The sequence below is a fragment of the Chamaea fasciata genome, unplaced genomic scaffold, assembly GCF_029207755.1.
Source record: "Chamaea fasciata isolate MVZ Bird 193981 ecotype frontalis unplaced genomic scaffold, bChaFas1.0.hap1 SCAF_23, whole genome shotgun sequence".
NCBI lineage: Eukaryota > Metazoa > Chordata > Aves > Passeriformes > Sylviidae > Chamaea > Chamaea fasciata.
The window spans coordinates 6,295,379-6,317,285 of NW_027094108.1; the positions used below are offsets into that span (position 1 = coordinate 6,295,379).

General features: G+C 54.3%; 4 protein-coding genes across 7 annotated transcripts in view; 2 read left to right on the top strand and 2 right to left on the bottom strand.

Moving 5' to 3' along the window:
- The window catches only part of CAPZB (capping actin protein of muscle Z-line subunit beta), a 56,473-nt gene extending 49,944 nt beyond the window's left edge, over positions 1 to 6,529 (top strand). The window contains exons 7-10 of one of the 2 annotated variants that reach the window (XM_066202915.1): positions 1,386 to 1,451; positions 2,435 to 2,511; positions 3,622 to 3,734; positions 5,631 to 5,718. In XM_066202915.1, coding sequence (XP_066059012.1) covers positions 1,386 to 1,451; positions 2,435 to 2,511; positions 3,622 to 3,724 — 246 coding nt within the window. In that variant the 3' untranslated portion in view covers positions 3,725 to 3,734; positions 5,631 to 5,718. Of the gene's footprint in view, positions 1 to 1,385; positions 1,452 to 2,434; positions 2,512 to 3,621; positions 3,735 to 5,630 lie in introns of both variants that reach the window. The other variant, XM_066202914.1, reaches the window with a different exon arrangement.
- A 1,572-nt stretch (positions 6,530 to 8,101) lies between these two features.
- On the bottom strand, positions 8,102 to 14,717 carry SLC66A1 (solute carrier family 66 member 1). Of its 3 annotated transcripts, none has more exons than XM_066203085.1 (8): positions 14,310 to 14,717; positions 13,511 to 13,698; positions 12,792 to 12,921; positions 12,288 to 12,375; positions 11,157 to 11,305; positions 10,306 to 10,398; positions 9,636 to 9,821; positions 8,102 to 9,398 (listed from the first exon to the last, which is right to left on the bottom strand). In XM_066203085.1, the coding sequence occupies exons 2-8, from the start codon at positions 13,678 to 13,680 to the stop codon at positions 9,300 to 9,302; spliced, it is 915 nt and encodes a 304-aa protein (XP_066059182.1). In that variant the 5' UTR covers positions 13,681 to 13,698; positions 14,310 to 14,717; the 3' UTR covers positions 8,102 to 9,299. The 3 variants fall into 3 exon arrangements, with proteins under 3 accessions (XP_066059182.1, XP_066059181.1, XP_066059180.1); XM_066203084.1 differs by having other exon boundaries at positions 13,511 to 13,872; XM_066203083.1 differs by lacking the exon at positions 14,310 to 14,717 and having other exon boundaries at positions 13,511 to 13,927.
- Positions 14,718 to 14,996: 279 nt separating this feature from the next.
- AKR7A2 (aldo-keto reductase family 7 member A2) lies at positions 14,997 to 18,961 on the top strand. The gene is made up of 7 exons (XM_066203056.1): positions 14,997 to 15,216; positions 15,949 to 16,136; positions 16,639 to 16,743; positions 17,271 to 17,367; positions 17,465 to 17,564; positions 17,876 to 18,005; positions 18,514 to 18,961. The coding sequence occupies exons 1-7, from the start codon at positions 14,997 to 14,999 to the stop codon at positions 18,673 to 18,675; spliced, it is 1,002 nt and encodes a 333-aa protein (XP_066059153.1). The 3' UTR covers positions 18,676 to 18,961.
- Positions 18,962 to 19,054: 93 nt separating this feature from the next.
- On the bottom strand, positions 19,055 to 21,845 carry MRTO4 (MRT4 homolog, ribosome maturation factor). The gene is made up of 8 exons (XM_066203057.1): positions 21,767 to 21,845; positions 21,440 to 21,498; positions 21,259 to 21,362; positions 21,073 to 21,154; positions 20,790 to 20,857; positions 20,326 to 20,477; positions 19,838 to 19,914; positions 19,055 to 19,645 (listed from the first exon to the last, which is right to left on the bottom strand). Exons 1-8 carry the CDS (start codon positions 21,792 to 21,794, stop codon positions 19,499 to 19,501), a joined length of 717 nt encoding a protein of 238 aa, XP_066059154.1. The 5' UTR covers positions 21,795 to 21,845; the 3' UTR covers positions 19,055 to 19,498.
- Between the last annotated feature and the right edge of the window lie 62 nt (positions 21,846 to 21,907).

A 21,907-nucleotide genomic window follows, 5' to 3' on the forward strand; every position in this document is an offset into this window, starting at 1 on the left:
TGAGCTGCTCCTCAACGTCAGCCTGTAGAGAGACTTTCCCCTCAGAGCAAACCCACCCCTTTCTTTAAGCAGCAGAAGTCCTGCTGCTTGAGCCTGTGCAGTGCCAGCCGCCGGAAGGAACCTTTAAAAGCCCCAACTCAACAAAACCCAACTGTTTGTAGGACATGGCTGATCCTGACTCTGCACTCCATTAAACAGTCTCTTGTAACATCTGGCCTTCCAGAGCACATAAAAATGTTTTCCTTCTGGCAGCAGTTTTTATGGAGATGTAATAATATACGGGGTTGGTTGGTTTTTTTTTTAAATAATTCTATTTTCAGATTCTGCTGCTTAACCGTGGAGCTGGGCCTGTCCAGGTGTGGAGGAGGCACAGCAGGGAGGCTGTGGCAGGAACTGCCCCACTGCCAGCTCCCAGCTGCCCCACACTGGGGCAATTTGCTGATGGTTCCCAACTCCCCATCACGTGTGTTTGTGTAGTTCAGGTTTGCATTGTCCCTGCACTGCAGCTGGATCTCTTCTCCAGGCACCGTCTCCATTCCATGTGAACAGTCTAAAGGCAAGATTCAGCGTCCTGCTGCTCTTTCTCCCCCTCTTCCAGGTTATCTTCTGCCTTCGGGGCTCCAAGTAAATTACACGCTTCCCCAAGCCTGTTACAGACTTGGCTTATTAGAAGAAACCTGTAGCTGGCCCAGATTTTTCAACTCTGCCCTGAGGGAGGGATAGGAACAGATGGATAAGAGAATTCAGTGGGATTAGTAAAACCCTTTGAAGGCTGTTCTTCCCACTGCATTTGTCTCCCAGTTTTGTTTTCGTGCTGTCTCAGCAAATCTTGCTGAGGTTCCTGGGTCTGATGTTCGTTGTTCAGCGGCTTGGCTGTGTCTTGGCCACAATTTTCACCTCAAGAGCTGGGGAGGATGGACCTTCCCTTAGCACAGGCCACGGAGGGCCACGGGGCAGATGTTCCATGGGGCACAGTCAGATGAAATCAAGCTTTTGCAGCTGCAGTTCCAGCTCCCAGTTTGGGTGCTGGGGTGAAAGACCTCAGACCTGTGTCCAGTTCAGGTCCTGCCCTGAAGTCTCACTGTACTCTTTGATTTGTTCCAGCTCTGAATTTCTCCTGCAAGAAGACACTTGGCTGTTTCTCAGTGGGGAGGGAGTGGCTGTTGTGGGGCCTGTCTGCAGCTGGAGTTGTTTTCATTCCTGGTTTTTATTCCACCACATCTCCGTTACCAACATGTGCCCGTGGCAGCTCCTGGGGGTTTCTCAGCACGTTCTGCTGTGTTTGCACGCTGGAGGAGCTGCTCAGACCCACTCTCCCAGCCCTCCTGGACACCTCCCTGCCCCCAGATTCCCTGTGATGGATGAATCTCTGCTTTCCTTTCCAGATGGAGAAGGATGAGACTGTGAGTGACTCCTCTCCACACATAGCCAATATCGGGCGCTTGGTAGAGGTGAGTGCGGGTTCTCCTGCCCAGATTTAGTCCTGTACCTCAGAATTTTGTTGTGTTTTTCTTCACAAACAACTTCCTCATTCCTGCAGTTGCTCAGTGCTCCTCCTTCCACCCCCTCCAGCTGTTTGTGGGTACAAAGCCACCCCTCTGCCCCTTGTTTCCTGCTCAGCACTGCAATGACTTCCTGGACTATGAGTGTTCCTTTCCTCAGCACTCATTGACAGCTTCCTACCCCCACGTTTGCTTTTGCAGCCACTTTTGGGGAGAAATATTTCAAGTCAGGTCGCTACACAGCACTGTCCCTTGGACTGGGAGTTCAGTGTGTATCAAGTGCTGATGAAATCCCCTGGAGTTGGGTTTAGTGTTGGATTTTGTGGCAGCACTCAGTCCTGACTGAGGCTGTCCTGACTGAAGGTGTTCCAGATTTCCTTGATTGTTACAGCCAAGAAAACAGGAAATTCTCAACTATGATGCATTCTTAGGGAAGTGGGAAATTAAAGAAAGGCAACTACTTCTTTTTTGATCCTTTAAGTTTTTTTCCTTGAGTGGAAGCAATACAGTGAAAAAAAAAAAAAGCTGCTTTGTTACAAGATCTCTCTCAGAGCTCTGTGGTGCAGCTTTAAAGAACAAGTCAAAAATTCAAAGTCACCCCTGGGCACAGAACTCTGGGCTGTTGGTTTTCCTGAAGGACTGACTTTGCTCTTGGAGCCTGTCCAGTGCCAGGACTGCACGGGAGGGTTGGGCTGCTGCATTTTCCTGCTCTGCAGAACTGCAGAGCTGGGGAGGAGCTGCCCTCTCGTGGTGCAGGGAGCTCCCATGGCCCGGAGAGATGGGCTGGGAGGGGAGGCCGGGAGCAAAGAAAGCCCAGAGTGCCGGGATGGGAGCAGAGCCGGGGTCCCGGGGGGGCTCTGGGTGCTGTGGTCACAGGGGCCCTGCAAACAGCTGAGGTGACTAAAGAGCTGCTGTGTTACTTTATTTTCCAGGACATGGAGAACAAAATCAGAAGTACACTGAATGAGATTTATTTTGGAAAAACAAAGGACATCGTTAATGGGCTGAGGTAAGGGAACTGCAGTGGGTGGGGGACCCTTTGCATCCCTGTGGTGCCACCCCGGCCTTGAGCTGCTTTTTTTCCCCTCCCTGTGCTTTGGGACAGTATTTGTTGTGTGGAGTTCAGGGAACTCTTCTGCTGCAGAAATCTGAAGCAATGTTTTAATCCCTTGTTCCCTCACCAGGAGCAAAAGAGCCCAACTAACACTTGAATTTTCAGATTATTTTTCATCAGTTTTATTCTTCACCATCCTGCCGGCTGTACTTAAATTCTGTCTTCTCTCTCTACTATCCTTAAAAATAGTCCCAGAATTAAGTCATGACATGAGTGGTTTGTGGTGTTTAGACTTTGTTTTAAATTCTGTCTTTCTCTCAACACCATTGGTCAAAATACAGTGAATGAGAAGAGATTAAATTCCCTCTGCCTTTCTGTAGGGAAACTGTGCTGCGCTTTTCAGCCCCTGCTCATTCCTGGACAGGAATTGGACATGGAAATCCCAAGCTGATAATTCTCATGCTCACAGAGGAAAGTGCAGAACTGTGATGCCAAATCACTTCATTTTAAAGTTCACGGAGACCTCCCAGCACAGTGTAGTAATGCAGAATAACCAGAGGGCACAAAGAAATGCTCTGCTCTTCCCTCACACACTGAGACGTGGAAAGAGAGAAGAGTGATGTTAATTAAATATTGGTGCTGCTGTGTGGGCAGAGGGAGCAGCGGGACCTGTGGGAGCGTTCTGGATTCGGCTGCTCTGGGTTCTGCCCCAAGCTCAGAACAGCCTCAGTGTCCTTTGTGCAGAGCAGGGTTTGGCCAGGAGCCTTTTATTACCATCAGAGGGAATCTGAAACAGAGTCTTTCTCTTGTGAACGTTGCCTTGAGTTGTTGTGGTGGAATCTCTGCTGTGTCTCCCCGTCCCTCAGCCTGTGTCCTGGCCCTGTGTGCAGCTCGTGATGGAAACACCCGGAGCACCTGGCTCCTCCAGCCTTTCCCTGCTCCTTCTCACCCGTGTGCGTCCCCTTCTCCTCGCTGGTGGTTCCCAGAGCCCCAGCTCCGTGTTACCCAGTTCTTCTGACTGTTCTTTTCCCTGTTTGCTCCCTGGTTTCCCACTGCTCTCTGTAGATCTATCGATGCTATTCCCGACAACCAAAAGTATAAGCAGTTGCAGAGGGAACTTTCTCAAGTGTTGACCCAGCGCCAGATCTACATCCAGCCTGATAACTAAACCAATCCAGGTACCCTCGCTGCCTGTGAGGTGTGAGCAGCACTAAACCAGGACTCACCAGCCCAGCCCCTGCATGGTAACGGGAAGAACTAACCCCTAATCCCGCAGGGAGTGGCGGCGGCGCAGCCCCGGCACCCCCGGGCTCTGTCTCGGTGCAGCCACTGAACGCTGCGGTTCTTGTTGGTTCTTGTTTGAAATGTTTCCTCCTCCTTCCCCATGGAAACCTCACGCTGGCAACTGGGGCAGGATTTACCACTTTGCACTCTGGCTTGGGAGCAGGAAAGGAGCACGTGGTGCTGTGCCTGGAGTGCTGGGACTGGGCTGATTCAATCCAGGAGCCCCGGGACTCTGTCCCTTGGGCACCAGCAGTTTTTTGTGGTACATCACTTCCATGAAGAAATTCCCTGTAATCCCGGTGTCCTCCCTGCAGAATGAAATCTTGGGAGTCTCACAGTTTGGGAAAAAAAAAAAAAAAAAGAGAGACTGGTTCTTCCCATGACTTCAGAGTAAACGTGTGCTCGCCCACACGCCCGTCCCCACCAGCCCGGTGGATTTTGGATTTCCGTGGAGCTTGAAACTCAGTCCTGCTCAAGCTCACTCAGACATTGCCAGCCTCCACCTGCTTGTGCTCTGCACAGCCTCCAGAGGGATCTGTTGCTGTGCTCGTTTTCTCTGGAGCTCTGAGTGTCAGGAGTGCACAGCAGTGACTAACCCTGGGCCAGCTTAACCTTCCACTCCAGTTCCTAACCACAGATGTTGTTTCAAACACATTCAGCTGACGAAGGGGGAAACTCACTATGTGTCGCTAGTGGCCAAGAACCACTTCTTCAGCCTATGACAAATGCAGATATAAATGTATATGTTTTTATTAAAGCAGCAGAAGTCTCCAGAGACAAGAGAATGGAAATACTGTTATAAAAATGGTAGGAAAATCACCACCAAAAAGAGCAGCCTTGTTTACAGGAGACAGCAACCAGGGAAAATGAGGTTGCTCTGAGTCACGGAATCCCAGGCTAGTTTGGGTTGGAAGGGCCCTTAAAGCTCATCCAATTCCACCCCCCTGCCATGGGCAGGGAAATGTTCCACTATCCCAGGTGCTGTAAAGGCTGTGAAATGTGGTTTAGGTGGGCAGAAATCCTACCCCACTGGATCCTGCCACTTCGGAAAAGTTTGGTTCTGGATAGAACCCATTCTATTAATTTATTTATGAGGGGCCTTGTGAAAAGTGGAAATTTCTTACTGTCCCATTGAAATCAGAGGTTCCTCCACCAGGCATCCTCCAGGGCACCAATCCCAGGAGATTCCTGAAAGGTGGAGCTTTTCCTCCGTACTTTCAGGCAAAGGGAAGCCCTGCAATAACCTTGTGACAGAATCTCTGTTTTTCTTCAGCTGCTTTGATTGCTCATTCCTAAGGGAAGGTACAAAAAAAGGCAAATTTGAGAGCAGAACCTCTGGCTGCTTTTCCCACTGGTGCAAAGGCTGGCGGGAGGTTCTGAGGAGATCCTGGGTGAAGAGTCCTGCAGAAGGGTCAGAGCTCCCTAGCCTGGCCCTTCTCCAGGCGGGGCTGGATTTTCTCTGGACTTTTGGGGGAGCAGGAGCGCTAACCCCCTTCGCTGTGGGACTTTGCTGGGCTTCTTCCAGTCTGTCACAAAACGTCGGGAGTCTCCCTCTGGCAGCCGGGGGCCGAGCGGAGCTGCTGGGGAAGCGTTTGGTGCCAATCCTTGCCAGAGGGAGTTTTGCTTTGTGTTCTCACTGAGTGGTCACGTCACCTTCTGCTTCCCGGGGTCCAGCAGGCAGAGCTGAGCCTGGGCTGAGGGGCTTCTCCTCCCTCCTGCCTCCCAGGACTGCTCCCAGCCCTTCCCTGCCCCGCGCCGCCTCTGACCCCGCCTTTCCTTCTTCCCCGCAGGTCTGTGCAGACTTTTGCAGACAAATCAAAACAAGAAGCTCTTAAAAACGACCTGGTGGAGGCTTTGAAGAGAAAGCAGCAAAGTTAAAGTCCTGTCTGTGCTAACCAGCCATGCCATGCACTCGTTAGATTCCTTTCGTAGAGAATCATCCCCCTGCCCTTTTCTGTTCGTCACATCACGATTTGCATCCAATACTCTCCATGCAGCGCCATCCTCTCCCCATGAATAAAGCTGTACAAACTTTTTCAGTCTCTGAGGCCTACTTTGCACCACATTTTACTATCAAGACCTTAGGCTTTGTTTCTGTAGAAGTCCATGTATTATTTTTTTCTTCCCCCTCCCCTCCCTTTCCCGCCCTCCCCCATTTATATGCATCACCACAGATCATCGTTTGTCTTTTCCTCCCTCACCCCCTCCTGCCTTTTGTTACATTGGTGTAAAAAATGTAAAACAAAAATTTATTAAATACTGTGGTGTGTGAAAGAGGAAGAACTGGAAAAACAGAAAAAAAAAAAAAAAAAGAAAAATAAATCTATTCCACGTATGTTTGGGGGCTGGGCACGGGGGCTGGCTGGAGGGAGGGAGGGAAGAGAGGGTGTTCTTGGGGTTGTACGATACTGAGTAACCCAGATGTGCAGGAGATGGTGATTTGGAGACCTGCTGAAAGTTCTGCTCTTCTATAGCTGGGTTCCAAGGCGCTTTTCTGTCAATTTTTATGGAATGCAAAAGGGGTTTTTGTTTTGATCTTTTGGTTTTGTTTTTTTGTTTTTTTGTTTTTTTTTTTTGTAAAGCTTAATTGAATCTACATCTGATACTTGAGCCTCCATACTAAAAAATGGGAAAAAAAAAAAAAGAAAAAAAAAGACTAAAACAATAAAAACAAAAAAAATCCCAGGAAGGTGTGTGTGTGGTTGTGTCCTCGTTTCTCTTTCCTTCCTTGCAGGGTTACTGGGGGTTTGTTTTTTTGTCCCTCATCCAGGACTGTTGGTCTGGAAGGGGGTGTGATGTCCCACTGCTCTTTGGCCCTGCTTACCCACTCTGCTGCCCTTCCGAGGAGCTGCGATTGATGTTCCAGGCATCCAGCAGATGTGGATCCAGGTGTATTTTGGGGAGAAGGATCTGCCCAGCTGTGCAGGTGTGTCCCGGAGTCCGGCCCTGGGCAGAGGGGCTGTGCTGGGGCGGGTGGTTCCTCACATCCTGCTGCCCCTCCCTGTGTCCCCTGTGACCTCCCCCAGCGTCCCCTCCTGGGCCCTTGGTGGCCACAGGCTCCTGGCGCAGCTTTGGGATCCCTGCCTGCTGCAGGCTTTGGTTGTACCCAACCTGATCCTGGGGAAGCACAGGGAGATCTGCCGGGCTCCTCCTGCCCCCGGCTCTGGGAATTGCCCTCCGTGTGACGCTCGGCGAGGGGGGACTGTTGGCATTAACACTGATTAATTAATGTGCTCTAATTTGCTTTCCTGCCATGACCTGTGTCCCACCCAGACTCCTGCACGTGGCCAGGGTTTACCCAGAGCCTGAGTAAGGTCCTGGAGCTCCTGCAGGACAGAAAAGGACAGGATCCCCCACCAGGGGAACACTCTGGGACTTGGTTGCTGTCTCATGATTCTGTCCCAACACAACACAAACCTTCTCTGAAGCTGGAGATAAGTTTGTGCAATCTCTGGAGCCTGGGAGGGGGAGACTCCTGGCGAGGTTTTCAGTTACCCTCTCCCTCAGGGCTGGTTGTTTCCGCTTTAACATTTGCCTCTGCAAAATCCTGAACACGGGGACGGGGCTGCAGCAGTGACCTGGAGGGATGGGAACCTGGGGGAGAGAATTCCCAGCACCCCTGAGGTGGCTGTGGGTGTGTAAGCTCCGTGTGCAGCTGCTCGCCTTGCTCCATCCTGCCCAGCCTGAGTAAAGTCAGAGTAAATCAGCTTTGTACCTAACTCGTGCAGGTACAGGTACACCTGTGGGGACAGACTGTGACAGATATATGTAAATGTCTAGATACATAGATATGTGTGTTCTTTCCTCCTTATGGCAGAAGTTCTTTGTCCAAGTTTAGGAAAAGCCAGTATGTGACAATTATTTAGCCTTGTGAGTGGCAGAGATGAGGGATTTGCTCGTGGTTTGGATTAAAACTGGATATGAATTGTTTTACAGTTCCCAGGGAAAGACAGGAAAGGAAATGCTGCTGGCTTCAGGGTGAGGTGAGCAGCCCCTTTGCCTGTGAATCTCGAGGGGCAGAATCATGAATTAATCCAGCAAAACCCCACTCACTTGGTTCAAGGGGCTCAGAGAGACTGAAAAATAGATTTTCTTTCTGGAAACAGCTGGGTCAGTCCCAAGTACTGGCCCACCCTGTGTTTCACTGAACCTGCTGGTGCAGCTTGCTGGGCACTGAGCAGCTGGAATCCCATCCAATGTGAGATCCAGGCTGAGCTGTGGAACCATGGATTGGTGTCCTCAATGTGAGGACAAAGCAGAGTTAACTTCCTTGGGAAGGACGAATGCCATGGACTGACTGAGGAATCGTAAATGGAGCTAAGGCCAAAAGGGACACGATGCTGGGTATCTGGAAGGGAGCTGGAGAGGGGAAAGGGAAGCAAAAGGAGGAGCTGACAGCAACTGCAGCAGGAGAAAAGCTCTTGTTTTCACAAGGCCAAGCTGTGATAGTTTTTCCTGAAGGGTCTCCATGCTTTGGTTGGTTCCCTCATTTTCCCAGGGAGACTGAGCTGCTCATGCCCAGCAGGAAGAGCTCAGCACACGGGAGGGAGCCTGGCTGCACCTCCGCCCCTGGTGGGGACACAGCTTGTCCCAGAGCGCTCCTCTTCCCCTCCTTCCCTGGTGAAGGAGCACTGTGCTGAGTTCAGGGCCCCAAGGGGGATAAACTCATCAGTGTAGTGGATGAACTCAACAGTGCTGGGGATAAACCCATCAGGTTGAGGATAAATTCATCAAGTCGATAAATTCATCAAGGAGGGAGGGCAGGAACGGAACACCAGAGCAAGCAGAGGCAGCTCTTCTGCTTGGGAACAGCTACGGAGCAACTTCCCCAAGGAATCCGCGCAATTAAAACGTGGGTGAGGCAAAAAATGAGAAGTCAGAGAAATGGGACTGTGAGAGACATTAGGAAAGAGGCAGGAGCTGCCAGGTAAAGCAGCACAATGAAACCAAGGGAGGCGGGTGGGGATGGATGTGTTTTATAGATGGGAGAGCCGTGCTAATTAAAATAGGTGTGGACTTTGGCTGCGCTGCTCCTTCCCCACTGGATCCAGCCCTGTGTGTCTTCCAGAAGGAGCTGAGGGGAGAGCTGCGAGGTCACAGTGGTGCTCATGTCTGTGGCAGGTCCTGTCCCCTCCCCACGTTCTTCAGCACCAAGTTCCAGATCACCCTCTGGAGACACAGCAGTGACCAGGCTCAGCTGTGGGGCACTGGAGCAGCGAAGAGCAACTGAGGTATCCAAAAATTCCCTTTTATCCTGAAAGCATCATTGGTATCAAAGAGGCACGAGGTGTCCCAGCAGCATCCTCTGCCACCGCCTTGGCAGCCCAATGTGTCACCCACGGGCCTGGGGCCTCTTCTGCCAGGAGCCACCTGGATGGAAGGGCTGGCCTGCCCAGTCCTAAGGCCTTCCTCATGTGCATCCTCCTCCTCTTCCTCTCCCTGCGGGGCAGGGCCCTCTGTCAGCTCTCTGGGCTCTCATCCTGCTCCGCAAGGAGAGCATCCCTCTCCTCGAGGCTTCCCGGCCGTCCTTTCCGATATGCCAGGAACTGGAAGGAGATCTGGGGAGAGGTCAAGGCTCTGCACACTCACAGGGAGGATCTCTGGGTGTCAGCACCCCGAGTGGACAGGTGGGAACGGGACAAGGAGCTCAATGCAAACCAGGGGCTGAGGAGTTCCCCAGCCGTGCAACACCACGAATCACCCAGGGAGCAGCATCACCCCAGCCCTGCCTGCTCCACTCCCTGCAGGGCCCTGCTGGCAGGATGGGATCCCAGCCAGCCCAGGGGAAAGGATACAACCACGTCGAGGGCCAGGACACCCAGGCTGCCCACGAGCCAGGGCAGGTGGTGCAGGATGTAATCACCTTGGCCCTGGCCCGGCTCCGGGTTCTTCAGGAGGACACTGAGGCCGTACAGGGAATTCCCCAGCATCACCAGGGCAAAGAGGGAGTAGGAGACCCCACTGGTGGATTTCCTCTTGTACTGGGAAAAGAGGGAGAGGAGAGAAGCTTGGGTGCAGCTCTCCTAAATCTCTCTACAAGGTGATATTAATACAAGCTTGGGTGCAGCTCTCCTAAATCTCTCTACAAGGTGATATTAATACAAGCTTGGGTGCAGCTCTCCTAAATCTCTCTACAGGGTGATATTAATCATCCTCTCCCCCAGCATTGAAAAAAAGAGAAGTGGTGACTCAATGCTGAGAGTCTCTTAGTTCCCCTTTGGCTTGTTCAAAAGACAAAATGAAAGCCCCACCCTCATAATATTGGTAGGTTAAAGAGAGAGGAGAAAAATAAATACAGAGGAATAGTCCCTTATGGAATGATCAGAGATGGGGCCTGGGACCTCAGAGCAAAGAGGAGAAAGGAGAAACCCCTGAGGGGAAAGGAGAAAGAAGCTCCTGGGGAGAAAGGAGACCCCCCCAGGCCCCTTGGAGTGACCCATGAGGAATCCCAGGCTGGGCACTCACGTTGGTGCAGATCTGGGGCACTCGGGAGCACAGGTAGAGCACGGAGGAGATGGAGCCGATGGTAAATCCAATGATTTCAGTCCTGGAGAAAGGCTGCAAGGCAGGGACAGGGACAGGGACAGCCCCTGTGCTCAGAGCCCCGGCACTGCCACCCAGCCCCGTGTGTGCCCAGCTCCCCTCCTCTGACAGCCCGCTGATAATTACAACTGATCATTATCTCTCACTTTGCCACAGGAAAATACCCAGTGCAATCTGTTATAACAGGAATTGGGTTTATTTGCATTGCCCAGAGAGGTCCCTTCCTATTGCCAGAGCAAAACTATTTTGCAAACCTACTTGCAGTTTCAGCCAACCGAGTTACCTTGCTGCACTTTCTTGCTTGTTTGACTTTCAATAATATATAGAAATGTGGATAATTGGAGAAAGAATCAAAGGGGTGAAGTCTTTCAAATTTCCTGAACCACTTTTTTTTTTGGAGACCGTCCATCCTATGCAGCTACCTGAGCCAAAGTCTGTTTGCAAACAGAGCTGTGGGAAATGTGAGGTTTGCTGACTCTTGAGCAGGCCCATCGAAGTGCTTGAAGTTGGAAGTGAAAATGCCCTGAGATGTCTGAAATCCTGCAGCAAACTGCTCCTGAATTTTGGAGGAATCTTGGGAAAAGTTCTCTTTCTAGTGTCACCTTCCTAGGCTGTAACAGTCTCCTAGAGAACAATTTGGTCCTAAAACAGGAACAGCCCCTAATCCCAAAACACGTGGCGGGGTCCAGGGTGGTTTTTTGGGATCACAGCATCCAGCAGGACATCCCCACCCAGGCCTCTATCCCATCTCCCAGATTTAGGAAGTGGCTCACCTTTGGTGCAGGCTCATCCCCGGGAGCTGAGAGCAGAGACCTCCCTCTGAAGGTCCCTGGATCCTCGGAGCTGGCCCTGCCCAGGAGGGAGAGGCTGGACAGGGACCCCACGGACAGGAACACAAAGGCTGCGTTGATGGGAGCAGGGACTGCAGGAGTCACACAGAGCCTGATCAGGGAGAACCCCAACAGCCCCGGGGGTGCCAGGACCCTCCTGGGGCGAAGAAACCTCCAAACTCTCCCTTATCTCACCAAGGGATGGGGCAGTGGCTGCTGTGGGTGATTGATGTGGTTTATCTCCCAGTGATGTGCCCAGCTTGTACCTTATCAGGGAGGAAACTGCTCCTATCTCGGTCTCTTGATCCCCACTAGAAGATTTCACTGTCTTAAGTCACTCTCATATCCCTGCCAGAGCAAGCCCTGCTGTGGCTTATTCGTTAGTAGTAATTTATTATTTTTCAGTAATTTTTAGTGATTATCTTCAGTAAACAAGCTCTCCACCTTAACAAAACTATGTATCTGATGGGTCAAATACCAATTGGCTAATAACTTTTCATGTCTTTACCAAGTTATTTATTATCCCAGTCCCAAGGAGCCTGTTTAGGGTTCAACAGTGCTGGAAAAGGGATTTTCTCTGTTTTCTCTGACTGTTCAAACCCTGCAAGGACTGCTCAGGTTCCCTTTTCACTTCCAGTTGAACACACAGGAACTTCCCCGTCAAGGCTGGAGCACTAACCCCAAGAGTCAGAAAACTTCCCCCTTTCCCTCCCAGCACTGCCTGAGTCAGGTGTTCTGTGGTTCCCAGCTCCGAGGTGGAGTCACCACGTAACTGTGGGGGATTTATTTATTTCTGTGCCTAGTGAGGCTCACGGGGGGGTTGTTTCCAGCCTGGACACTGTGGTGGGGGTCGCAGGGTCTGCAGAAGCCCCAGGCCCAGCCTGTAGCTGTTTGTTGGATTTGGCTCTCCTAGGGGCTCAAATTACACAAGGAAAAAAAACCCAAAACAACCCAGCAAGAAGCAATAAGAGGCATCTAATAACTGTGCCTGGAACCTCCCCGAGCCCCCTGGGATGCCCCCTCTCTGTTCCCAGTGCCCAGGGCAGCAGAGGCCCCAGCCCTGCCCCGACTCACAGGCTCTGCCCCCGTTCTTCACCCGGTAGTAGCAGTAGAGGGAGAGCATCACCAGGTCTGCCAGCACGTAGTAAACGGCCGTGTACACCTGCAGGGAGGGGACGTGCTGGGGACACCCGCGGGGACCTGGGATGCTCCCACAGGGATGTTCCCTGCTCTCCCGGGGTCCCTGGGGGAGACGGGATGTCCTGGGGTGGAGAAGGGAACAGCCCCGGAGGGAGAGAAAGGAATAACTCGGGGTGAAGAAGGGAGCATCCCTGGGAGAGAAGGGAAAACAGGGAGCATCCCCACGGGGGAAGGAGGGAGCATCCCTGGAAGAGAATGGACCACACCCGGGGGGAAAAGGAAGCAAGCCCAGGATGGGAGAGGGGAGCATTTCTGGGGGCAAAGAGGGAGCACCCCGGGCAGTTTGTGTCTCTGGCTCCCGGTGCTGGATAAAGCAGCTCCCGGCCCCTCCCTCCTCCCCGGAGCCGCGGTGTTTGAGAGCCAGCCCGGCCCCGGTACCTGCAGGGGCAGCTGATCAGCCAGGAAGGAACCGATGAGGTTGAGGAGGTCTCCGCCCAGCCATCCCAGCAGGAAATAGATGGAGAGAGCCTGGTCCATGATGCCCGTTCTGCAGGCCTGGTAAAACTGCCTGCGGAGCATTGGGCAGAGGCACAAACATCACCCTCAGCTGGGTCAGCGCTACCTGGGAGCCATCCCCAGGATTCCTGCGGATCCCAAAGCAGTCACGGGAGGAAAAGCAAGGCCACACGCTCTCCTGGCCCCAGGCGGAACTCCGGAGCCCCACCGGTGCTCACCGAGTGCCCTGTAGGAGGAGCAGGGAGGATGATCCCAGCTGCAGGATCCTCCCCGCTGGTTGCAACAGAACCGTGACCCTTCACGTGCCCCTCTGCCACCCTTGTGTCAGCACTTCCGAGCACTCCAGGGCTGCTGGGGACATTCCTGCAGTGTGACCTGTCCCGCCGGCCCCGCACGTGCCTGACGTGGGACACTGCGGCTGCCAAGCACAGCAACAACACCACGGCCACCCCCGAAATCTGCCCAGCCCTCGCTGCTTTTGTCGGCGGGGATTAAACAATTCCAGCACCTTGTGCTGGCAGCTCGGCTTCTGCCATCCCCCGGGAAGGGCTGCCCGGGATTCGGGGGGCGGTACTCTGGGACTGGGGAGTGGAACCCAGGGATTTGGGAGCGGTACTCCGGGATTTGGGATCGATACTCACGGGAAGGCTGCAGCGATGAAGCAGCCGATGGAGCCCAGCCCCAGGATGACGCTGGCGACATCCCGGCTGTCCTGGGCACACTCATTGAACACATCCATGATCCAGCGGGAGCCGTTGGGACAATCAGAGACATTCCCAAAGGGGAGACCCCTCCAGCGCCGCGCAGCCATGGAACCGCGGGGATAACGCTGGGGAAAAGGGAATAGCACAGGGAAAAATTGATAACACTGGGGAACGACAGATCTGTGCGATGGACAGGGCTGGGAATCCTCCGGGTGCTGGCTCATGTTGGAAAAATGGATCGTTAGTGGATAATACACCTTTACCGGCCTTGGGTTTGCTGCCAGCCTGGCAGGGTTTGGCTACAAAGGAGAAACAAATAAAAGAACAAGAAATAAAGATGAAATAAGAAGGGGAAAAAGGAAGGGGTGGGGGGGGGAAGAAAAGGAAAGGGAAAAAAAAGGAAAAGAAGAAAAAAAAAGAAAAGGAAAAAAGGAAATGGAAGGGGAAGGGAAAAAAGAAGGGGAAAAAAAGAAGAAAAAATAAGAAAAAAAGTAGAAAAAAGAAGAAAAAAAAGAAGGAAAAAAAGAAGAAAAAAGAAGAAAAAAGAAGAAAAAAGAAGAAAAAAGAAGAAAAAAGAAGAAAAAAGAAGAAAAAAGAAGAAAAAAGAAGAAAAAAGAAGAAAAAAGAAGAAAAAAGAAGAAAAAAGAAGAAAAAAGAAAAAGAGAAGAAGAAAAAAAAAGCGGAGGGGGGGGGGGAGTGGGGAGAATAAATAAAAGAAGCGGAAATCCAACCCAACCTGTCCTCGCAGCACCGGCGCTCGCCTCCTCACCGACGCGGTCCGAAACTTTATTTTTCCTTCAAAACTCGCTCTTTTTGAAACTCGGGCTGACTTCCTTTGCAAATCCACAACTCCTCAGCCACGCGGCGGGTTCACCCTGCCGCCGTCCCAAATCCTGCCCAGTTCCCTTTGCTGTCCTGGCGAATTCCGCCGGGTTTCCTTTAACGCTGTCCCAAACCCGCCGCTCTCCCCGCTCCTGCCGCTTTCTCAGGAAACTGCCGGAAACCGGCGATTTTTCACAGAGCCCCAGCGCGAAATCAGGGAGCCTTTTCACGAAGTCGCCGCGTTTGGGCACGCTCCCCGGGGCTCCGGGCACTGCCCGTCCCAAAGCCGGGGCCGGTTCCCGAGCTGCGGACGCTGCGCTCCGGCCCCGCCGTGTGAGGGGCCGGGCGGGGCGGGGCGGGGCGCGGGGCGGGGCGCGGGGCGGGGCGCGGGGCGGGGCGCGGGGGGCGGGGCGGGGGGCGGGGCGCGGGGCGCGGGGCGGGGCGCGGGGCGGGGCGCGGGGCGGGGCGCGGGGGGCGGGGCGGGGGCGGGGGGGGGCGGGGGGCGGGGCGGGGGGGCGGGGGGCGGGGCGGGGGGGGCGGGGGGCGGGGCGGGGGGGCGGGGGGCGGGGCGGGGGGGGCGGGGCGGGGCCGCGCAGGCGCGATGGCGGCGGGGGCGGCGATGGCGGCGGCCGGCGGGGCTCGGCCCGCGGTGGTGCTGGGCGCCATGGAGATGGGCCGGCGGGCCGGGCCCGAGGCCAGCGCCGAGCTGCTGCGCGCCTTCCTGCGCCGCCGGTACCGCCTGGTCGACACCGCCTTCATGTACGCGGGCGGCGAGTCCGAGCGCATCTTGGGCGCGCTGCTGGCCGGCGGCAGCGAGCCCGGTAGGGCGGCGGAGGGCGGGCTGCCCTCGGGGGAGAGGGGCTGCCTCGGGAACCGTGGCTGAGGAGACGGGGCTGCGCTCGGGGGAGAGGAGGCTAGCCTGAGGGGAAGAGTCCCCTCTGCCAGGCTGACACTGTCCTTGAGGAGAAGGGACTCGGCCAGGACTCGTTCTGTGAGGAGAGGGATCTTACTGGGAACCGTGCCCTGCGGAGGGGGGTCTTCCCTGAGGAGAGGGTCTCATGTCTTCTGCTAGACTGACACTGTCCTTGAGGAGAAGAGATTTGCCCAGGACTCCTTCCATGAGGAGCAGGGTCTTCCCTGGGGAAGGAGACGGGTCTTCCCTGCCAGTCTGAGACTCTCCCCAAGGACAAGGGCCCTCTCCAGCATCCATTCCCTGAGGAGAGGGATCTTCCCTGCCCAGCCGACTCCCTCCTTGAGGAAAAGGGACTTGCCCCAGGCCCATCCCCTGGCAGTTTTCCCTGCCAGGCTGATGCCATGCCTGAGGAGAAGGGATCCCTGTACTAGTGCTGACGCCCGGCCCTTGAGGAGCAGACCTTCCCTGTCTGGGGCAGACCCTCAGTCCCTGCAGAGAAGAGCCTCCCCTGCCAGGCTGATGGGATTCCTGAGGAGAGACACCTTCCCTGAGACACCTCAAACACTTGGGTTATGTCCCGTATCCCCACTCCCCTCCTCAAGGTGGAAACATCCTTGCTCATTCCTTCTCTCTCTGCCAGTGGAAGTGGCCACCAAGGCCAACCCGTGGGACGGGAAGACGCTGAAGGCGGAGAGCGTGCGCTCCCAGCTGGACACGTCCCTGGAGAGGCTGCAGAGGAGCAGTGTGGAGCTCTTCTACCTCCACGCTCCTGACCACAGCACCCCGGTGGAGGAGACCCTGCGTGCCTGCAACGAGCTGCACAAAGAGGTAAAGTGCAGCGTCCAAGCCTGGACAATCCTTGATTCCCTCCTTCCCACTGCGTTTTTTTTAAACCAGGGCTGCTTGTTGTGCCCGTCTGCAGCTCTGGGAAGAGGAGACAGAGCCCAGGGCAGAGCTGAGCAGCCTCTGCTCTTTGTGTGCTCATGTAGTGCACTTTGTTCCCAAGAGCTCTTGGAACATCTGAACTTTGCTTCCAGCCCTGTTAACAGTCTGGGTTAAGATTAGTGCTCGTAATGGGTAAAGAATTCCTGGGTTTTGTTTATCTGGTTATACCATTTAAACTAGAAGGTGTGAATTCCAAATTAACAGAAAATGAGGAATACTTTTATTATGTCGTAATAATTCATAGTCTGTCAGAAAAGGTGGATAGGGGTTAACCCTCCTGGACTAAAATTTGGTGGCTGTCCTTTTCACTGTACTCATCTTGTGCTGTCTGGATCCAGATGAATTTTGAAACACCAGAGCTGAATTCCCTTTTATTCCTCTGCAGGGGAAGTTTAAAGAGCTTGGCCTGTCGAACTACGCTGCGTGGGAGGTGGCAGAAATCTGCACCATCTGCAAGTACAACAACTGGGTGATGCCAACTGTGTACCAGGTGAGGGAGGGGGGAAGCTTGGATTTGGGCTCTCCAAATCTAGGACCAGCCCCAGTGTGCCAGTTATAAACGCAGAGGGAGTCTGCTGCAGTTAGTCTGGGGAGTCACAGAGTCACTGAGGTTGGAAAAGACCTCCAGTCCCAGCTGTGCCTGATGCCCACCTTGTCCTCAGCCCAGAGCACTGAGTGCCACCTCCAGGCCTTCCTTGGACACCTCCAGGGATGGGCACTCCAACACCTCCCTGGGCAGCCCCTTCCAAGGCCTGAGCACCCTTTCAGTGAGGAAATTCAGGAAGCTGAGTGGGGTCACTGCTCAGAAACAGCTCAGCGTGTTCATTGCTGGAGTCAGCAACTCCCCTGGCATGGAACTGAAATTATTTGCAGTCCGTCAACGGGTCTGTTCCTAAGCAAATCATAACCTTGTGTGAGCTGAAGCTGCTCTCTCGGATGGGTGTTGCCAGGGAGGGGTGGGAAGAGGCAGCTGCTGTGCCCTGAGCTCTGTGTGAGGCTGTCTGCCACCCCGTGCAGGGAATGTACAACGCGACCACGCGCCAGGTGGAGGCCGAGCTGTTCCCCTGCCTGAGGCACTTTGGGCTGCGCTTCTACGCCTACAACCCGCTGGCAGGTACAGGGGGCAAGGCCAGGCTTTGGGGTGAAACCTGTGGGGTGAGGGCTCTGCAGAGCCAGCCCACCCCCAAACCTGCTGCTCCCTTCCTTCGCAGGGGGGCTGCTGACCGGCAAGTACAAGTACGAGGACAAAGACACGAGCCAGCCCACTGGGAGGTTCTTTGGGAATGACTGGGCTCAGGCCTACAGGGACAGGTATGTTCTCAGCTGACAGATGAGCAGGAATGGCTGCATTAAAAAAACACTCTAATTGTCAGCTGAGAGGAAGCAGAATTGACCAAAGCTTGGGATTATGTCAGCACACGTGGTTGGGGCTGTGGTGTGTGACTGAGCTCTGCAGGGCAGATTTTAGGCTCAGCTTCCTCACAGCTCCCAAGGGAGATTGCAGAAGTCTTCAGAAGCTACAAAGAGTTGTATGAGGCTTCCTGAAAGCCTTTTGATTGGAATATAGATATACCACTGACTAGAGGTCCCAAGGGCAATAAGAATGATTTCTTTTCATGCAGGTACTGGAAAAAACACAATTTTGAGGGAATTGAACTGGTAGAAAAAGCTCTGAAAGAGGCTTATGGCTCCACTGCACCCAGCCTGGCATCAGCTGCACTGCGCTGGCTCTACAACCACTCCAAACTGCAGGTGAGAGCTTGAGCTGGGCACTGCTGCCATGGCACACAAACAAGGCAGTTTCAGTGTAGGTGTCTTTTAATCCTGTGGGATTGTGGCATTCCAAAGTGACTATTGCTGTACAGACTCTGCCAGGCAGCAGGAGTGAGGCAGCTCTGCCTTTCCCCATGGAATCCCATGTGGTTAGAATGGGAAGCTTCAAGTGAAGATTTGAGATGCCAGTTACTGGAGTCTTGGCTTCCCTGCAAGGAGAGAACTCACCTTTCACTGGGCTAGGAAACTGATGCTTAATATTCCTGATGTCCCCTAAATGTTCCTGTAGCCCATCATAAAGAGTTTTTGGCAGCTTCTGAGGGCTTGGAGTGACTTGGGGATGTCCTGGCCTAGTGAGCAGAATTTGTGGTGTCAGTTGCCTAATTCCTGGATGTTCTTTAGTGGGAAGAAAGGCTTTGTTTGGCCCACAGTGGCCTGGGAGGTGAACTTGCTTTTGGGATTAGCGATACCTCCCATCTCTTCCCAGGGTTCTCTTGGAGATGCAGTGATCATTGGGATGTCCAACCTGGAGCAGCTGGAGCAGAACCTCAACTACAGCGAGGAGGGCCCGCTGCTGCCGGCCGTGGTGCAGGCGTTCGACCAGGCCTGGAACCTGAGCGCACACGACTGCCCCAACTACTTCCGCTAGGCAGGGCTGGGACACCGGGCACAGCTGCTGGAGACTCGGGAGAGGAGCTGCCCACCCTGCCCTCCCATCCACGGCTGGAGGGCTGGAGGGTTTTCCTGAATCAGTGAAGCTCTGTAGGATCCACACCCGTGCCTTAGTCCTCCCTCCGGCCCCTCAGCACACCCCGTGATTCAGGATGCAGCTGATCAGGAAAATGAACACGTTGACGAGGTGAAGGCCCCTGTTCTGCTTTAATGTGAAATGTTAAATAATTATATATGAGAATAAAACCTCTTTCTAGTGCAGACCCCATCTCTGACCTGTGCCTGGAACCTGGCATCTCGTTGGCAGCACTTGGGGACTTTGAATCACAGAATTTCAGGATGGTTTGGGTTGGACAGGCCTTAAATCCCATCTTGTTCCACCCCCTGCCATGGGCAGGGACACCTTCCACTATCCCAGGGTGCTCTAAGCCCCGTCCAGCCTGGCCTTGGACACTTCAGGAATGAGGCAAAATTCCAGGGATTGAGCTAAGTATCTTCTGTGTCAGAATAACAAACCCTCAGCATCCTTCCCTTCGTGCTGTATCAAAGTTCTATTACATTTACACCCTTTCTCCTCGGTTTTCATGTTTGAGCTGGTATTTCCTCAGATCCCAGGATACACCAACAGTAACAGGCAGCAGCAACACCCATCTGAAGTTCCACATAGATATTTATATAAATATAAAAAAAGCACAGTTAGGTCATTTTATATAAAGATCATCCCAGTCCAGGTGCACCCAGGGAAGGGAAATATCCTCCTCTTTTTGTCCCTAAAATAGAACTGTCTGGTGTCCAAGCTGTTAGTCCTCATTGCTGTCCTCGTTGTCATCCTCCTCTTCCTCCTCCTCTGCTGTGTCTCCCACGAGCTTCTGGAAGTCTCCTGTCTCAGAACTCCACAGAAACTTCATGGTGACTTTAAACTCTGCCATCTCATAGCCGAAGAGTTTCTAGGAGAGGACACAAATCTGTCATTCCTGCTTTACCGTCCCTGTGCCCAGCCTAGCAAAACAGTAAATTCCGCTTCCAGGTGGGAAGTGGAGCAAAGCAGGAACCAAAATAATTGCTGCTGAGTTTTGGGAGTTGCGTTAATTAGTGATTAGTTATTTTGTGTCAGGAAGCAGGGCTGCTGTGTTACTCACCAGCACACGGGCCTGTTCTGGGGTAAGAACATCCCCCTCCTTGCACACTTCATAATCCGAAAGCAGCGTCACCACCCCTGCAGAGCAAAACCCCTGGAAATAGGATCCCAGGCACTGGGGACTCCCCTGGAATGTGGGGGGCAGAGCCAGGACACCCCCCAACACCACCCCTTGGAGCTGACACCTTCCCATGCAGTACCAGTGCACCCCAAGGAGATGGGTGAGATCGGCTCTAACACCCCACCCCTGGTTCCTGAGCGGGTTAATCCGAGCTGTTTGCACTGGAGAGGGATGGCATTGTGGAGAAATCTGGGGACTTTACTCAGCCTTTGACATGAGTTTGGGAACAACAGCGCAAGGACGTGAGGAGTTCCAGGCCCAGCCCAACAAGGAGAAGGCTGTCCCTCAGGTTTTGCCCAGACCTAAACCCCGCTCTGTATTTAACATTGTCTATGAGAGCTCCCACCTGCACAGACAAACTCCTGTACCTTTCTTGAGCGCCGTGGGCAGCCCCAGCTGGCGCAGCTGCGGCTCCATGGAGTGGGGGAACTGCTCCAGGGGCCCCGTGTCCAGGCTCACCCCGTACGGCGCCTTGTTCCCCGCACGGGCAAAGTCCAGCTCCCGGAACTTGGAGAACCACCTGGGACAGGGAGGGACAACCAGAGCTTCAGCTGGGGGAGGAACATGCCTGGCCCACGGCCTGGCCTAGGGTCTGCTGTTAACTTAGGTCGTGGCTGCCCCTGGATCCCTGGAAGTGTCCAAGGAGGTGGAATGAGATGAGCTTTAAGGTCCCTCCCAACCCAAACCCTTCCATGATCCTGCCTTGCTGTCACAGGAATGGCTGACAGAGACACGTGGGAAAAGCCCATGAGAGCATCCCTGCTCTGAGGGAAGCAGCAGGGAGCCTTGGGGCTTTGTGGCACCAAAAAGGCTGTGCCAGACTGGTACTTACTCATCCACCTTGTCCCTGGTGCGGTTGGTGAAGAGGAGCCCAACCTCCCCTTTCAGGTGTTTGCTGACCTGGAAGAAAGGAGCATCCGTGGGGACTGGGGAGCACCAGGAACTCACCTGCACGGGCTCAGTCCTGCACAGCTCCCCTCACAACGCACTCTTCATGGCATGACATAGAGGATGCAGTTTAAACACCCACAGAAGGGTGATCCCAGGATGTTATTCCAGGGTATGGAATATGCCAGGTGAAGCTTTAGGACAGCCAGAGGAAGCCCCAGCAGTACCTTGTGCAGGTTCTCCTTGTACTCGCTGCTCGGCTCCCGGCCCAGTGCCACCATCATCACCTTGTTCTTCCCAAAGAAGATCCTGCCCGGGAGGAGGAGGAGGAAGGAGGAGGAGGAGGAGCAGGATGTCAGCTCTGGAGCTCAGCCCCTTGGGCATCCCCCACCCCGCACCGCCGCCCTGCCCACCTGCTGTGCTTCCAGGCGTTCCGCACATCCTTCAGCTTGTTGTTCCTCATGTTGGCCACCGAGAAGACGAAGATGTACTTGTAGGTGTCCACACAGCGCCGCAGCTGCGGGGGAGCCGTTACCGGGACGGGCACGGGGGGCGGGGGGAACGGGCGGGACAGGGCAGAGGGGCCAGACTCACCTCGGCGATCAGCGCCTGCTTGGCCTCCAGCCCCTTGCGGGGCGTCCGCGTCAGGGACACTGCGGGGAGCGGAGCGGAGAGAGCGTCAGGGAGGGACGGCGATGGGAAAGGGAATGACGGATGGGGAAGGACTCGAGGGATGGGGAAGGGGACGGGGAGAGGGAAGGAGGCGATGGACGGGGCCGAGAAATGAGAAAAAGGACGGAGAAGGGGACAGGAGTGGGGGACAGTGAAGGGAGCGATGGGGGCTGGGATCGAGGAATGGAGAAACAACGGGGAAGGGGACGTGCCCGGCCGCGGGGTCCGGGGTTCGGGGTCCGCTCCAACCTTTGCGGTCCCGCTTGGATTTCGGCATGGTTCCGCCGTGCTCCGAGGCCCCCGCGCCGCGCGCGGGCTGCCGGGAGCGGCCGGGGCTGCCCCGCGCGCTGCCTGCCCGCTGCCCGCGGCGCTGAGGCGCTTTCCCCGCGC